Source organism: Olea europaea, unplaced genomic scaffold (assembly GCF_002742605.1).
Source record: "Olea europaea var. sylvestris unplaced genomic scaffold, O_europaea_v1 scaffold563, whole genome shotgun sequence".
Taxonomy (NCBI): domain Eukaryota; kingdom Viridiplantae; phylum Streptophyta; class Magnoliopsida; order Lamiales; family Oleaceae; genus Olea; species Olea europaea.
In genome coordinates this window covers 80,764-99,511 of record NW_019263964.1, presented here as the reverse complement: position 1 = coordinate 99,511, position 18,748 = coordinate 80,764, and the positions used below count along the sequence as shown (strand labels likewise).

The following is an 18,748-nucleotide window of genomic DNA, read 5'->3' as shown; positions in this document are numbered from 1 at the left end:
AGAGTCGCACACGAAATAATGCAGTTGTATTTTGCACTAACTTAACCTTAATATGTTGGCTCCAGGTTCACAAGTATTCGTAATTCACATGAACGCTGTTGCCTATCGACAGGCATGGTGGTAATGTTAGTGATCCTCGACGTATTATTGGGCGCGCTCGGGAGCTTAGCAAAGCGTGAATAACAGCAACGAAGCTCAGCTATTCTTGGCTTATATAATCGGACCTCAAATTTGTTCAATATTACACTTACGTCGCCTAGTTTTTTTATCATTGAATTCTTCTTCTTCAATCTTCCTTTAATTAGTACATCTCGTCTTTTATGATGGTTTCTCACAAAATATTCATTTTGTTGCCGAGATTAAGGAAAAATTTTCGCATAATATATAGAAACAGAAATAAAATAACCGAATCACACCAAATTATCAAGTTACAATTTTCACGACAAAAAATTCAATTGCCAGACAATATTGACGATATAGATTACCTCTAAGCACGTCTAGGTCTTACCTCGTACACGCAAATATGAAGCATAAGCTAATGCGAAACAGTCCCTCACGGAACCCTTGGTTTCCTATCCCAGGCCTCTCTTGCTTCAAGTAGATCTGGACAATAACGCTGTGCCAATACTTCAACTTGTTCAGCAAATGACTTGGTCCCGTGTTTACCAATGTGAAGAACCATTTGATTCCAACGCATTCGACACAGGTCTCCAGATCTGTCATCGAGTAGATTGTCCCAATCGACATCTTCTATGCAAGTTGAATCCAAGTTATAAAGCACACTAAGTAGTCGATAGTCATCAACATCAGCCCACATACCTTCAGCCACCATAGGTGATGTTAACTGTTTGTACCATTTCATACAGCAATTTGCTTGATTTCGAGTAGACAGTTTATCACTAATTGCCGTCCAACAAATATTATCCCGTAACATGCCATGCTTTGATCTCTTCTCTTCGGAAACTCTACGTTGTAGATCAGCATTTACTAGATCAAATAAACCTTGATACTCCTCTTGAGACCAGTGTCCTTTTTTTGCATTGGGTAATTTTATTCTGCGCCAAGCATCCTTGACATGCCAACTATGTTTTCCAAGTTCATCAGCCAATGCCCTCCACCGATTCCCATGCTCCTTTTGGCACTCTCGAACCATTTCATACTCCTCTTCAGTCCATTTACGAGTGTCAGACCTTCGAAACAATATTTGTGCACGGAAATAAACAGCATTGTATGGTCTATATGGAATGGCAGACCCGATCTCCTTCCAACAATTTCTCACTTCGGGGTACTTACGACTATTCAAAACCTTCTTTAAACCTTCTTCACCCAAGTCATGTTCCTCTATGTACTTAAAGACAGCTGCTTCCACAATCTTATCTTCTTCACGTGTGAACCTCTTACCTCGTACCAGATTATCTTCCTCATCGTTTCCTGTCACAGCATTTAAATCATCTGTTGGTGGGAAAACCTCAACATGACTGGAAAATCTTACTTTCTTGTTACTATTTTTTGTTTTAGTACCATCCAAACCATTTTCAACTAACTTAGGCTTTTTCTTCTTCCCTTTATTCTCATTTTCTAGTTCATTATCCCGTGTTTCATCCATGCTCAAATGACCATTTCCTTCTTGCTCAATATCAGATAAATACTCCGTAGGGTTTTCTTTCCTTTTCCTCTTCTTCTTCTTCTTCATTACAGTCTTCTCCACAACATCCCCCTCAGCATCTACTGTAGCTTCTGTCAGTACATCTTGCTGCAACATGGACTTCTCATTTTCTTCTTTCCTGATCTTCCTCTTCTTCGTCTTTTCAACCTTCTTCGAGAAAACTCCATCTTGTCCCTCGATGAAAGTCTCAACCATATTTTTACTTCTCTTCTCTCCATCCATAATCTTGTTTGTGTTCGAATCATCATCAGTTCTGAAAACTACAGAAGCTGCAGTGAGAGTATCATTTTCCCCACTGCCATCATCCTTGCTCCGTTTTTTCTCTCTTTTCCTTTTCTTCTCCCCTACAACCCTTTCCAAAGCATTTACTTCGCGAATCTCGCTACATGTTCCAATCTCTTTTCGAACTTTTTTTCTTCCCTTGTTTTCAGTATAGCCATCCTTATGGTCTTTTCCCTTTGTCTTGCTCTTTATTCCTTTTTCAACTTCTTTACCACTCTTCATTTTGGCCATATTTTCAGTCTCGGGACTTTGTTTATCTACATTCTTGTTCTTTTGTAATTTCCTCCTCTTTTTTTCAACTTTCTTCAGTGCATCTGGACTGAGGTCCTCACTGCACATTCCGAACACTTGGTTCTCATTAGTACTCTTCTCTTCCTCCATCTTAGTACCCTTTGCATCTTTTTTTGCTTTATTTTCCTTCTTCACCGTCTCCATGTCATCCTGCTCTATTTCTGCAATTACGTCTCTCTCAAGTCCCTGATTGCCCTCAACCACCTTTCGCCTACCGAGATTCTCAACATCAAGAATTTCTATAGCATCAGCCTTGTTATTTTCAGCTTTTCTGGACTTCCTCTTGAGCTTCTTCTCCCTCTTCCCACGTAATATTTCCATCCTCGCTGTTTTTTCCTTGTCAGCTGCCACACTGATTGTTTCTGGGATAGGACAAAAGCAAAAAAATAAATTTGCTACAAAACTAATAGCCTCTAAGAGACTCTTCCAAAAAAAATGTTTCCACTCATTGAAACCAATTAATAGAAAAAACATTAAGAAATGTACAACTGATACAGAAGTTACTCTGGTGTATATAAATGTTGAATCTTATTAGTTTCTAAACAATACTGTCAATGACGAGTAACCAAACAAGATTTTCCAAAATTCATCTTATTCACAAATAACATACACTCGGACACCTTATATCAGATTGGGAAAGACAAAACATTAATTTCAAACAAAATTGACTAATTGATGGATAAATATAACATCCTCTATCGCATCCAGTCATAAGGAGTAACAAATTCCATCAGAAAACATAACGAATCAACAATCTATCTCCATGCACAAAATTATCAACTAACCTAAATAATTAATATGCATATTTTTATCTACATCCCTCACACTCACCCTTGATCCTTCTCTGACTCGCTCACCCACGGTAGGAGCCACCTGGGATCTAGTGGCAAGGCCGATCCTGTGATTGTCGGAGCCTGAGACGAAGTCCGTAAATTAGGCCCCACGGCCTCGGCGAAATCAACGTAAATGCAAAATTCAATGGTGTATTATGCAACCCATTGCTAACTTAAAAAACTTACACTAAAACAGCCAATATATTATAGAAAAGATTTATATTATAAACTATCAAAACCAACAATGTTTCAGACAATTAGTTAAAAGTTTATATCTGATGCCCAATGATTAACCTAAAGAGCAATTACAAAATATCTCAATCATCTTAGGGTTAGAGTTTTCAATATAGTTATTAAATGCGCCTGTGCAATTGTTGATCCTACAATGATCAATTATTTAAGCCGACCAGGCCGCAATTATATAAGCCGACAAGGTTTCAGACATTTTCAATCTCTTCAATAACGAGTTAGAACAAGCCATTGCTTACCTGAGAAGTAGAATTTCGACAAAAACTGTGGAGTTACACCTTTGAGAATTCCACTGTCACAACTCCCAAGCCTGACAAAAAAATTTAACATCAAACGCTAATACAAATATGAACATGATCATCAAACTTAGGAAAATAATAATTGCACAAGCGCACATTTAATCAAACTTGGGGAAATAACACATTTAATAAGAACTAATCACCAATTGACCATTAAAACAATGTCATCAACAAAATAAATTAATTCAAATTAGTATACTGGTTGCAGAAACTGAAGTTATCTTTTCTTGAGTTCATAGACATAATAATATCTCAAGTTCTCAAATATGTATTCTCACATTTTACCTATCATTCTATCAAACTAAATTATTCAAATTAACTATAAACTATTTTACACATGATAGGAGATAGCATAAGTAATCAAAATTCTAACAGTCACTTTTCCAGTTTTAACTACCCAGACTTTTCTTGAAATTCTTGCATAACTGGATAGACCTCATCAAGAAACCTCTCTCATATCTGTGCATTTTCAAGAAAGTAAACCTTAAACTATGTATACAGTATATTATCTATATAATACAGTATATTATTTAACACTCAAAATTCATCAGCCATTCCATTCCCTTTCCCTTCCCAACTCTTTCCAAGAACTTCTCTGAAATTCAAAAAAACTACAAAACAAGAAGAAAAATCCTTCATAATGGACGAGACGACGAGTCGCGCGCCTCTCTCCAATTACAGTATACCACACGGCCCACATAGAATAAAAAAGACCATTTATCAATTAAAATCAAATCATCAAAATTATAATAAGTAAATGCTTAAATGTAAACGGTAAAAGAGTTGAACTCACTAGGGAAGGGAACTCGAACTCACTCGTTCGACAACAAAATTGCCCAGCCACTCGACAGAAATCAGAAGCGATATGTCAGATCTCAGATGAAGCCCAGGTACAAAGAATGTTTGAAAAATCACGCTGTGGCCTGTGGGCGTTGGGGGTAGGAGGCCACTCGGTGTTTGAACTCACTGGGAGTCTGAGACAGTGGCCAGTGGGACTCCAGGCTCCAGCGAACTGAGCGAAGCCAACTAGCCAAGCCGCGAAGAGGAAATCAGGGATTCTGGAACTGGAAGGAGAAGTCGAGCGAGAGAGACGGAGACGATTTCAATTTGGGAATTTTGGGTATGTAGATAATTGATTATGGGCTTGAGAAGTAAGCCTAGAGGAATTAAAGAGAAAAGCATTCACCTATTACACGTGAGGGGCAGCCAGTTTTTAAGGCAAGGAGAAAACCATAAACATCCTAATCAAAATTCAAGAGAAACATTCTTGAAAAAATACTGTTGTTAGAGGAAGATTACCATCAAGAATAAACAATTCTGGAAAAATAAAATAAATTATAAGGAGATCAGTTCAAATTAAACCATTATCAACTATCAAATACAATGCGATTTCGACATATAAAGCTGGTTTCTAAGCTAACAAAATTCAACACTACCTTTTAATTTTGGAGAGGAAGAAGTCGAGTAGAAATCACCTCAATACAAGATAATTGGTGCCGGGGTGGTGACGAATCTCCCCCTTTTTGCCTCTCAAATTGTTAACAATTTTTTATGGAACGGGATACCGAGAAAAAAACCTAAGCATCTTTTCCATTTGCTCCACGATTATGACTCAACAGCCAAGGGTTAATTGGGCTTTACAAATATTTCGAGATGGGCTTAACCAATTAACTCCCTGTTTCATAGTCATATATAGGAAAGAGAAATTAGGGAAAAATATTTTATTTTATTTATTATTTTTTTTTTTAAAGAAGAGTTGAAAAGTCGGAAAATTGTAGATTTACGTTTAAAATATTTTATTTTGTGAACGTGTGATTGAAAATGAATATAAGAAATAAAGAGTTTTGGGTTAAAGAGAATCAAACAGAAGCTAAGTAATAACTTTTTAGAAAAATAGACCAATTGCATATTTAACTTTTACTTTTGAAAATTTATGTGATTGATAAAAATAATATTAAATCAGATATTTTCAGAATTTAATTAATTCAAAATTTTGTTTATGGTTTTATTTTTTACATTTTCGATATTGTTTCCAAAATTATGGTAATTTAACGGTATGTTCTTTTCTTTACTTTTTTTTTTTTTTTTTTCAATTGCAATATAGATGGAGAGTGAATCATTAACTTGATTGTATTGAGAAAAAAAATTATATTTATCTTTTCATTTACACGGTTCGTAGGATCACAAATTTGTGATCAAAACTTTGCAATATAAAAGTGATACGGTTCGTAGAAACCATAATTGTATGTTGCTAAACATCGTATCAAATGTTATAGCGGTCACATTTGGCAATCATTTACGATAACTTACGTGAAAGGGGATATTAGTCCTTTAACTGATAACTTAAGTTATAAAAACATAGTCCCACTTAACCATTATCAAGTAAGAGAAAAAATTCGGCGGAGCAATTGCACTGTCCTACGTGATGCGACCATCAAATGGAAGTCACCACTTCATCGGCTGAGAGTAATTAATGTATATAATTTTTCTTTTCTTTTTTTTTGGGTCTACTTCTCATTTGTCAAAATGTAACATTAATTATAGGAGTATTTATTGGTTTGAGCAAGATACGACTTATTTGAAATTACGGTGCCAGTATTTACAATTTTTACTTCTCTATTATATTATTCAATACGTTCACGAATAATATTACTAATTTCGTCGATCTATTTTTCCTAAAGAACATGTATTCGTTTCATTTTTGTCTGATATCTAATGTTGTGCACGAAAAGTGTTATAATAATATTATTGTCGAAAGCATGTTTTAACATAAGCATGTGAGCAAATCGATCATGATTTTATACTAATTCACACAAAAATGAACTAATAAAGTCACTAGAAATGAAATAAAAATGTGATAGCAATCACAATAAGCTCTAGTGCAAGAGAGAGAGAGCTCTTCTCATCCTTCAGAATAAGGAAGAGAAAAGGTATGGATGTAACCAGTTAAAATTAGCTGATTATCAAGTTTTGTCCATTAATTTTGCACAGATTTTCATTTTTTCTTTTTTCTTTTTTTTTTTTTGTGCAGATATTCAATTTCATTCTTAATAGTTAATTTCATCATTTATCTCTCATTCAATCTATAGGTTAATTACATAAAAACTTGGTTATTAACTATTTTGTATTTAAATTTGATGTGTAATTGTTAAATATGTATGAAAATAAATTTTTGTAATTTTCAATAGACATTAATATTTAAGTAAATCAAATGTAAATAATTAATTAATATCAAATTAATTGTCTTTGTAGTATAAATTAAGAATTTACGTAAAAAATTTATAAAAATGGATATGCTAATTTTTTTGGCTATGTGATTAATTTGACTTTTAAAATGAATCAACTTGATACGATATTTGTGCTTTGGTGTTTTTGTTTATAATAAATTGTGGGGTCACCATTTAAATTGAATATAACATTTTTAAAAATTAACTAAACTTTAGTCTCATATATGTAACTTCTTTGTTGAAAATTGCGTATTCAAATACAATCGACACTGTAATATTATATTTTTATTAACTATTTTCGTAAATTTCAATTTAAGACTTAGAGATGTTTGAAAATATTTATGCTAGTTGTACGTTACAATTCGATTTGTCCTATAACTAAAGATGTAGTACAAACATACTAGGGCGACGTGAGGGACGTCTGAGTGCATGGGATGCAAAGCAGGTCCAAAGTTAAACTATCTAGAAATATAGGCAATTGGCCCTATTTGGCTGAATTTGAAGAGATTTGCGAAAGAATTAAGAAATGTGGAGAGTAGTTAGAGTATTCTAGAATAAAGAAGAGACATAAATAGACTTTTGCAAATAGATGTTTTTGCAAGAAAATATATGAAAAGTATAATAGTTGAATAAAAATTCGTAGAATTTATGTACAAATAACAATGTTTTGTGAACACACAGCATTACACCTTTTCACATGAAGAGAGCTCACATACAATAAAATATTCGTGAACCTCCTTTATATGAGGGGGATGTAATCCATGGTATACATCATAGTATTATTGATATACAAAACTATAATCTAGAGAACAAAAATATCAACCATAAAATAGATACTAGGGATGAGTACAATTCAGTTTGGATGGTTTGTAACAAATTGTCAAATCAAATCATTTAAAGCAATTTAATTTTTATTTTATTTTTTAAATCAAACCAACGACTTCAATGTTTAAATCAAACCAACTTTTTTTGTTCGGTTCGATCTAAAATCATAGTTTAGTAAACAAAATGATAGCATATATTGAACAAGTTAAAATCATAAATATTAGTCTTAAATTTAACCTAAAAATATAAATAGTACCATTGAAAATATTAAAAATTAAAGTTCTATGCTTCTAATAATGACAATGCAAAATATAATGGAAACATTTTATTTCTAACCTTTTAATCAATATTAATTTATGCAATATTTGCAATTGTAACACATGATTCATTTTTTTGCATAGAGATAAGATTATAGCAAATGCATTTATTATTTATAATTAGATGACATAAACCAATTGATAGAAGAAAATTTTATAAAATGATCAAGCACGATAATACCCTTTCTACAGCTTTCGGTAAACCATCCAATGATTTTACCACATATAAATATTAACAAGACAATGTACGTTCCTTATTACTTTGCAACCAAATTTAAGGGTAAATCACTGCCTTAACCATATTTGCACTCAAAGAACTCTTGAAGGAAAAATGAATCCGACTAATAGTAGGAAATGATAACTCAGAAGTAATTATAGAAATTTGATAGCTAACACATTTTTAGCAATTTGAAAAAAAAAAAATTATAATTATTTGCGTTCAATTTTCATTAAGGTAATTTATTGAAAGACTCATTGGTCAAATTTTCACAACGACCATTTAAATAAGAATTATGCTATTTGCAGTGAAAATTACCGACAGTCGCCCTATGTGATGTACACTTAACAGTTTTTCATTTGATGTATAAATCAAAAAATAACTACCATATCTATTTATCAAATGTCAAATTGTCAAGTGTATGTCACATAAGGCGACTACTGGCAGTTTTCACTACGAATAGCATTACTCTTTAAATAATCCACCATTCTAGCAATTAATAGTGAAATATAGCAATTAAGTTACAATAAAATAAATTGAGTTACCTGACTAGAGAATTAAGACGCAAATAAAAAATTATATTGTCTAGCTAAAAATTTAAGGGGGATTGATACAAAATAGAACAAAACAATATAACTACCAACAAAATAAATAATTTTCCAAATCATACAGAGAGGTGGATCGTAAACAATGTTAAAAATATTCTAACTAATAAGAAATTTTTGGAAGTACAGTGACCATTGGGAAAAGAAACTAAATATGAATGACGATCAAGAAACAACTTCGAAAGATATTTCAGTTTTTTCACTTTAAATTTAGTAATTATTGAGAAATTACTTTGAAAGTAAAGTAACCAATTGGATTCTTAAACCCCGTCCTACTAGAGATGGCCAGAAAATCTGTCAAACCCGAAATCCGCAGGGCTCGCCCCGTTCTGGATTCCTAAACCTCGACTTTACTAGAGATAGTAAAAAAATCCATTAAACCTAATAGTCGTAGGTCTCGCCCCAAACGGAACGGGGAGAAGCGAGGATTACCCACTTAATTGGGTATTCGAATTGGGAACAGACAGGGAATTTCATCCCGAGGCAAGTACAGGTAACAAAGATCCCGTCCCGACCTGTTTAACAATTTTTTTCACTTTTTAGAATTCAATACTTTAAATGAAAAATTTTACGATATTTTATTAATTCTAATAGAAAATGGCAATTAAGATTCTCTAAAGAATATGATAAAAAAAAATAAAAACATTAGATTACAAAATATATTTCAATAATTTAACTTCAAAAAATAAATAAATTAATTAAAAAAATTTAATAACTATATTATTGTCTCAATTTAATAAATGAGGACAATAAAATAAATTTAAAAAAAAAAGTACTAAATGGGGGCAAGGGCCCCACCTTGCCTTAAAACTTAAAAGGGTGATAGGGTAGCGCCTTAAAAGGGTAACGAGGCAAGTAGGGATGTTAACGAGTCGAGTCGAGTTGAGCCGACTCACGAGCCAAAATTCTAGGCTTGGGCTCAGCTCTGGTAAAATGTCCGAGCTTTTTTCTGGGTTCGAACAAAAGTTCGGCAAAAAAATTAGGCTCAACCCAAGCTCTCGACTCGAGTCGGGCCGGCTCGAATTTTATTTGGTGTATTTTTTTTAATTATATAAAAAAGGCAACCAGGTTGCTGCCTCTTTTTAGTAGCAGTACGCTGCCTTAAAAGGCAGCGTGTTGCTGCCATTAATTTTATTTTTTTAATATATGCTTGGTTCTTCAGAGCCACACGGGTTGGCTCGAGCTTTGTTCGGTACCTAAAAATGGGGCTCGACTCGAGTTTCGGCTCGGTTCTCTTGAGACTCAAGCCGGGCAGGCTCGAGCTTTTTTCGAGCCGAGCCATGGGCGGCCCAAGCCGACGAGCCCAATCGTCATCCCTAGAGGCAAGTACAGGATGGAAAATTACCCAACGAGGCGGGGGTGGGTTGCCTCACCCCGTTGTCATCTCTAGATTCTTCTAGGAAAAAGTTCAGTGTTATCGAAATCAACCCGATCGATTGGATAGGGAACCAGGACAATTTCCTATAAAATAAACATATGCAAAAATCCATTTATAAACTCGACATTTTCCAAAATTCAACATTTATGTTAGTGAGTAACGTAAAACATTTTTTCAAAGTTTAGTTGCTAAAACTCGATATTTTAAATTTCAATAAACAATCAAAGATATGGACCTAAGTTTAACGAGCAAAATTCGATATTTTAAATTTTAGTGACCAATCAAAAACATGAACTTAAATTCAGTGACCATTGGAACAATTAAGTGCCTGTTTGTGCCCTTTTAATTTCAAAAAATATATTATGGAACAGTGATTGATTTTGAAATGTGTGGTTAAAAAAGAAAGAAAAGTTTTTATTTATATATAATATTATTTTAATGAGAATGTGTGGGTGAAAATAAGTATTGTAGAAAAAATAATATGGTAAAATGGTTGACAAAAAAAGCTAATTCTCGTTTTCTTTTGTGAATGAAGATTGACGGATTTTGTAGGGATGTGTTTTGGGCCTATATACTTTGTTAAACGTCGCCCATTAGTTCAACTGAGTAGGAAAAATTCATAAGTAAGAGCTCAAGTATCACACATTTCAAAATAAAGATAATAAATTTCAAATTTTAAAAATCAGATTTTTATTAAGATTTATTTATAATTTAATTAATTAATTAAATTTAGGTCACAAATCTATACAATTTGGTCATAAACTAATGATTTAGTTAGTCATTTATTATTTTTTGATCAAAAATCAGAAATTTTATGTTACAAATTATTTTACGATCACAATTCAAAAAATTTATAAGTCACAATTCGTTCATCAGTCACAAATCAAAAAATTCATAGGTCGTTGGTCACAAATCACAAAAGTGGTTTAGTAAACTTTACAAAAGTGCATAATCATGTTTCAAACCTTTTAATCATAGTAACTACATCCATAACATTTTAATTAATGTGCGACAACAGGATATGTCAATTAGGGGTGGGCAAAAACCGACCCAACCCGTTCAAACCGCCCGACCCAACCCAACCCGACCGGATTGGGTCGATTTTTTTGTTGTTTATAAGCAGGTTCGGTTTTTTGGCTACGTAGGGGGGTTGGGTTGGGTCGGGTTGTAGGTTAACCTATAAAAACCAACCCAACCCGAACTTAAAAAAAAAAAAAATAAAATAAAATATGCGTAAATGGCTAATCGCTCGGTCACTCCCAAATCCAAAAAAAGCCCTAAAATCTCTCTATTCCCCCTCCCTCTCCCTCAATCACTCCCAAATCCAAAAAAAGCCATTTAATGATTTGGAGCATGTTGTATTGATGAAATTTTTTTACCTTATAAATTTCAATCCCGTCCCACTATTAGAGAATTTTGTGAGAAACCAACTTCTAAATTGGTTGTGATTTCTGCTCTTTAGTGTCTCAGTTGAATTTTATCTATGCTGTGGTAATCAGTTTTGTAAATTTTGAGGTTCTGGAACTATATTAGTGATGCTTTACACCCAAAAATGAATAACTTTAATCTTTATTAACAAGTTGTCCTAAACCGACCAACCCAACCCGACCCGACCCGACCGATACTTGATTGGGTTGGGTTTCAAACTTTACACGAGTTGGGTTGGGTTAAATTTCGACCAAATCGATCATGTTGGGTTGGGTTAGGGTTGGGGCGAAAACCGACCCAACCCACGCCCACCCCTAATGTCAATTAGTTGATCAAAAGTCAAATATCAGACCTTAATTTTATCCATTTAATGCCAGTAGTAAAGTAATCTTTTAACATTATTAAAATAACAAAAAAGAGACATTTTAATCTTAGTACCTACATTTGAAACATAATGTTGGCCCAAGGATCTTTCATCGATTTTCATTAAAAATTGAGATTAGTAAAATTTATTTATTGACAAAATCAATTAAAAAAAACATGTAAAGCAAGTTATCTTTTAGCAAAAATTGATAGAATTCATATCAACACGTAGAGAAAAATATTATGTATGCACCAAATTAGACAAACACCAACATTTTGTTCTATGGGCATATAATCATTAATTATAGACATTATTTTTTAGAGCCATGCTGAGTGTGCAGGGCCACATACCACTTGGAGCCCCTATATTTTTGAGCCATGTGGGGGTGTACAGCCCCCCACGCATAGGAGGTATAGGGGCTATGTGGCCCTGTACAATGATTATAATCATGTATTGTCAATTAAACTAAAATAGTTGAAAGGATTAATACCATCTCATTTTCACAATAGGTTCAATCTTAGTAACTAGCTTTGTTCGGGGAATGATTTTTTTGCGACGATGGATTAATTCATCTGTTATAGCTCAGGTAGAATCGAAATATTGTTCTACTTTTTAATCATATATTCACATAAACAATATTTTACACCTAAATTCAAAATATTTTCCTATTTTTTAATTATACATTCTTCAAAAAATTACTATTCAAAATATCATTTTTTTTTCAAAATAATGGTCATCAAACAGGAGTTTATTTGAGCTTCTTTTTTGCCTTCATTTCAAGATTTATTTTCAAACACACATTCTTTCCATAAAATAGTTTTACGCGTAAACTTAAAATTTTTCCTTACTTTTTAATATACATTCTCCCAAAAATATTATTAAAAAACTCATTTTTTTAATAAACAAAAATAAATCCCAAAGACACTCTAAATGGATAATCTTCAATCGTACTCGGCCGAATTGACTAATCTTTTGATCGAGAGTACTTTTATTAAAGAAAGATGAATTAAAATTTGGAAAGAATACATAATTTGGGTGTTAACTATATTCCAATTCAATTTTAAGAGAAAAGATTTAAAAATTCAAAATTCAGGTGATAATTAATAAATATTATATACAAAATAATTCTCAACCCACTCCAACAGCTAGGTTGTCCTAGCTACAATTACCAGCATTCACCTGATTCGAGATCCATGAGTATAGTATAAAAAAGGATAGAAGCTTGTTTGGATTTTTAATTTAACAAAACAACAACGAGAATTGACGAATTGTGAAATTGAACTTCAATTGACGAATTTTTGGCGGTGTGATTTAAACTACACATAAATTGTTACCTGTAATATTGATCCAATAGCCTATAATCAATTCTCTTAGATCTATTACCTATAGATCAGTGCACAAAAACATGTGATATTTGATCTATGACAGCAAATATTGATATGTGAAATGTTGACATTAATCTATGAAATATATAATATGACATGTGATCAATGAAGTGTGATATGTGAACACAAATTGATCTATGACCAATTTCAATTGACTTGTGACCTATGCACGATGATTTGTGACCTATGGACATTAATTTTTGACCTACACACAATAACACGTGACCTTTGAACAAATTGTGAGTCACCACAATCTCACCAACACCACCACAACCTAATGAGCATGGGCACCACAATGTGCAAATCACCAACACTCCACCATAACAAAACCACCGACACAAACACGTAACCCCCAACATTGTCTGCTCAATTTTTTACAACCTAGTTCAGATCGCCAACTTAGATTGACGAAACCAATTTAAAATGGGCTGCAATAGTTGATGTTCACCGCTACAGCAACAGCTAAGAGAGCCGTTGTGCACGACATTCTATGGGCTCAGTTCATCATTGACGTCGCATAACACTCAACGACGAATTGAACATCGCTACTTAGAAAATGTGGCAAACTGCTAGGCACTATTGTGCGGTAACGACGAATTGAGCACTGGCCATAGCGACGACCTGCACAGCGCTCGCATCGGCAACAGCGTCGTCGTTGTGAACTCTGTAAAGAAGAAAAAAATGGGTTTCACGGTAGGCAAGAAAGAGAGAGTTTTGAGTAAACACCTAATTTATGGTTAAGTAAACTTTACCTCTTATTTTTGAATTTTCATATTTAAAAAAATATGTTGGTGTGTAATTTCCACTTTAAACTTTTACCAATAAAGAAAGGTCTTTAAACGGAAAAATAAGAACATGACAACTTTTCACTTTGACCATTAAAAATTTCTCAAATTACAAGACAACTCCTTTAATTATGTATTTAATGTTAAAACTTCTACGTAATTTATCTTATGTGATTGTAAATACAAGTTTTGATCTGTCTTGATTCTTGATCGTGACCACGAAACTATTATTAATTTCTCCATTTTTTGCGGTTCTACATGTATATACATATTGACACAATGATTTACACTCACGTAAATTGACAGATTTTAGTAAATTGATCTTGACCACAACTTTTTCAATTACTTGTTAGATTTTTGACATATATGAGAATATCAATCTAGGTGTACACTTTGTGTGTACAACCAATTTAATCCTTTTTTCTATAGGTCACGGTTTTCTTGATCGATGACAATATTATCTACTTTTTCCTACATTACTCGCTCTCATACTACTTGTACTGTAAACTTGATTTTGAAAATTACTTATTATTTTATTAATCATCTCGCCTAGAAGTTTAACCTAGTTACATGTCTCATACACATGAAAACTGCTTAACCTACTTTGATTTCATACTGATCATCTCGTCTAGAAACTTAAGTTAGTTAGACAGATACATGTTTAAGTTTAGTCTTCGACATTCTTCATCATTTTTAAAATCTTCGAAATTATTAAGCCCTTGTCTGAAGTTGATTAATTTAATTTTTTTTTTTTTTTTTGCTATACTAGTTTTTAATCACATATCTCCACAACAATATTTTTTCACGTCTTTCATTTCTTTTCCTAATTTTTTTAACTATACATTTTTCAAATAAATCACTTTTCAAAAAATTACTTTTACACAAAAACTAAATTTGAGCAACAAATAGTCTTGCATTCTCAAACATTAAAGGGAAAAGTCATTTGTACATAATCAGGGTACATCATTTTTGACATCACTCGAGTTTACAAGATTTGATCGGTGAAAAATTTATTTATTTTTTAAACTATCAAATAATGTAGTGCCACATGGTACAATGTGAAAATATATATATATATATATAGAGAGAGAGAGAGAGAGAACGTTAGTTTAGCTGTCCTTTACCCAACCTTGACTTTAGTCTCAACACACTAGGCCCTCGTTTGAGCCCCATTAAATTACATTCCATTACATTTTATTTTTCTTTCTCCTATTTTCAACCACACAATCTTCTATAAAATAATATTACACGTAAATTGAAAACTTTTCCTTTTTTTTCAACCTCTCATTTTTTAAAAAAGGAAAAATCTACATGTACATAATTATTGCACATAATGTTGTCCATAATGTGATGTAGCAATCATCTGGTTGTTGATGTGAAAGTGTGAGATTTGAATTAAATGTTTAATCCAGTGCCACGTGTAATTATGAATGATGTTATGTAAACAATTATGTACATATAGCACATTCCTTTAAAAAAATGTTATTCCTCTCATTTTCATTATTCAAAAATGGAGATGAAACCGGGCTAATAATTTGGGGGGATACATTCTAGAGAATCAACAGCTGCCTGCTTTTGACCCGAAGAAATCAAGATTTACATTTATCCCAGTCAACAATGAACTGTTTTCCCCTAGAAATCTTCACTAATGCTCCACTGCGGACTAATTAAAAAAAAATTAATTTGTGGGTGGAAAAAAAAAATAATACGACTTAAATTAATTACTTAACCTCTTGATCCCTCTATTGACTTATTTGGTAGTGTGGACAACATAATACTAAATAACATTAAAGAAGAAGGAACGTTATACCAAACAAAACATGGGATTTGAAAGTTTTTTTCTGTTATAAAAAAATAAGTTATTTGTGTTAGAAATCAAAATTATGAAACATGATACAAGTCCTAACTGTCGGTCAGTTGTAACTGATTGAATGGTAAGCATATTCAACAGAATATTGAGGCTGCGGATTTTAAGATTTTAATAATTAAAATAGGAATCGTCTTTCTTGTTACCATATTGTAGCTAGTCCGGAATTATATGATACGTTAATTTGGTAAATTTAAGGTTATAATGATTATATTAATTTTAGCTTTACTTAAAACAACATATCGACAAAATTAAAAATATCTTTTATGGCCCTCCAGGACATAGCCCAATGGTTCAAAGGACAGGAATTAGATTATCTCACGCTTTGCTGACAACTGCAGTGTAGGGGTTCGATTCTTAAGACATTGAATTGGACTTCTTATAGGTGCAACGTATAGGTAGCTCTTGTTCCCTAACCTGCTAGGACACATCTCGCGATTTACCTCCCTCACAAAGCTCTAGAGACGGGGCGATGGAAGCCCTCAAGATTGGGGTTCAACCCTTTTTTTTTTTTTTTATTTAAATAGCTTTTGTGATATAATATATTCTTACTGTGTTTAATGTCTATTTTTTTAAGCAAGAATTAATTCTAATTAAGAATTAATTCTAATTTTGCTGATTGCTTTTTATATATATAAAGGAAGAAAACAAGACAAGAATTAACACTTCGAAAATTCGTTCCACGCATTCTACCATCTTTCAGCTAGTGCTTACAGAATCATGCTTTAATGCTCATATTTAAAGTCAACCGTCTGCTTAAAGTATTTGGAGATTACAAAATAACGTGTACTAATGTACAATCTTATTAACTGATTATCCAACAAGTCAAAAGAAGAAGATAATATAAAGTTGTTTTAAATTTCGTTTGACTGTTTTTGTCAATTTTACGGAATTACAAAAGTGGGATATTATATTTTTTATCGTTTGATTTAGTGGATTGTTTGACTATGGCATGGAGCCTGTGAATATTTACCTTTGAGTAATGTTATTCGTAGTGAAAACTATTAATAATCGCCTTATGTGGCATACACTTGGCAATCTGATATTTGATACATAAATATGGTAGTTATTTTTTGAATTATATATCAAATGAAAAGCTGTCAAGTATACGTCACATAGGGCGACTGTCGATAGTTTTCACTGCAAATAACATTATTATTTACCTTTGGGGTTTATCACGTTACATCTCATGTTCAAGTTTTAATATGTTAGTTAATTTTTGTAATTAATAAGGATTGTTAGAACACAAATTCAATTCGCACGTTGCACTCAAAACCATCTAAAACTAATCATAGGATATTTTGACTGCACGCTGTCCACTGCTTAAATTGAATAATTAAAAATAAATTTTTAATTATTTTACGTTTTAGAATTTACAATTTGTGTGTAGATTTTATAACTTAGACAATAAATAACAATATGAATAGCATAAGTTAATAACAAAAAAATAAATAAATAAATAAAAGAAAATTAAGAGTTAAGAAAGTCACAAAAATTATTGCTCTAAAGTCGCGTGGTCTTCCCTTCGTTTAAGTGCTTTCAGTACTTCATTGCTTCAAGATAAAAATATTATAACTCACAATCGATTCTTCTTCTTTGATCATGATCACACGGAGTAAAAGAATGAATCTCATATCAAATTGTCAAACTAGAGACACATAATAGAGATATAAAAAGATAATTACTTCAAAGTATTTCAAACAATGAAATATTATCTCCCTCTTATAAAAATTCAACCCCCACGTTCAAGAAATTAAATCATTAAAATATAAATCACACTCTGGATTCTAGAAGTAAGATGTTTAATTTTATATTAAATCTGAAAATTAAAATAAAAACTGAAAACAAAAATAAAGAAAAAATTGAAAATAAAATTTACTTTAAATTTTAAAGGTTAAGAGGGTGTCCTCAATTGAAATTGTGATAGATTCTAAAAATCTTTTTAAATTTAAGGCTCCGTTTGATTGCACGAAATTTTCCATGAAATTTGGAATTCGAATCCCAACTTTCACTTTTGGCCTGTTTGATCGACAAAATTTTTCAGGGAATTGATTTTCCATGAATTTCTAGGTACAACACCTTAAAGCGTGATTTTCCATTTTTTATTTTTCTTAGGGTAGGTGGTTTTTGGTTTTCCACTTTTTTTTTTTTTTTGCTTTTTTTTTAATTGTTGGCAATGGAAACAAATTCTAGGAACAATTGTAAAAAAGGATATCCCTGAAATTGACAATTTTTATGTAAAATAAAGTCAAACGAACACTAAAATATAGATGATTTTTTTATTTTTTGATTATTATTTTTTTTTTTTTTTACAATGGAAACAAATTCTATGAACAATGGTAGAAGTGGATATCTCTTAAATTGACAAATTTCATATAAGATAAAGCCAAACGAACACCGAAAAATAATTTTACTTCAACATTTTCCACGTGGAAAATTATACCAATCAAACACAATAATTTACAATTTCCAGAAAAACAATTTCTAGGTAATTCAATTCCCTGAAATTCATTTTCTTTCCACCTAAATTCCATCTTCGCAATCAAACAGACCTTAAAAGTGTTTTCAATTGATTGTCTCCAATTAAGATTTTAATGAAATCCTTTAAAATTTAAGGCCCTGTTCTCTTTACCGTTTTCGGGCCGTTTTCTGTTTTCGATTTTTCAAAACGGTGAAAACGTGTTCTCTTTCCCGTTTTCGAAAACGAATTTTCGAAAACGAAAAAAAAAA

The 18,748-nt window shown here is 32.2% G+C and overlaps 1 protein-coding gene across 14 annotated transcripts; it reads right to left on the bottom strand.

Annotated features, from left to right (window-relative positions):
* Nucleotides 1-383: 383 nt before the first annotated feature.
* On the bottom strand, nucleotides 384-5,230 carry LOC111389121 (DNA-binding protein REB1-like). Of its 14 annotated transcripts, none has more exons than XM_023013980.1 (5): nucleotides 5,057-5,230; nucleotides 4,807-4,861; nucleotides 4,414-4,684; nucleotides 3,561-3,631; nucleotides 384-2,601 (listed from the first exon to the last, which is right to left on the bottom strand). In XM_023013980.1, the coding sequence occupies exon 5, from the start codon at nucleotides 2,558-2,560 to the stop codon at nucleotides 554-556; it is 2,007 nt and encodes a 668-aa protein (XP_022869748.1). In that variant the 5' UTR covers nucleotides 2,561-2,601; nucleotides 3,561-3,631; nucleotides 4,414-4,684; nucleotides 4,807-4,861; nucleotides 5,057-5,230; the 3' UTR covers nucleotides 384-553. The 14 variants fall into 14 exon arrangements, with proteins under 14 accessions (XP_022869748.1, XP_022869749.1, XP_022869747.1 ...); XM_023013981.1 differs by adding an exon at nucleotides 3,071-3,153 and having other exon boundaries at nucleotides 4,807-5,227; XM_023013979.1 differs by having other exon boundaries at nucleotides 4,807-4,886; nucleotides 5,057-5,225.
* Between the last annotated feature and the right edge of the window lie 13,518 nt (nucleotides 5,231-18,748).

Coding starts and splice junctions, on each gene's coding strand:
- LOC111389121 (XM_023013980.1), bottom strand. CDS start 2,560: ATGGAAATATTACGTGGGAAGAGGGAGAAGAAGCTCAAGAGGAAGTCC.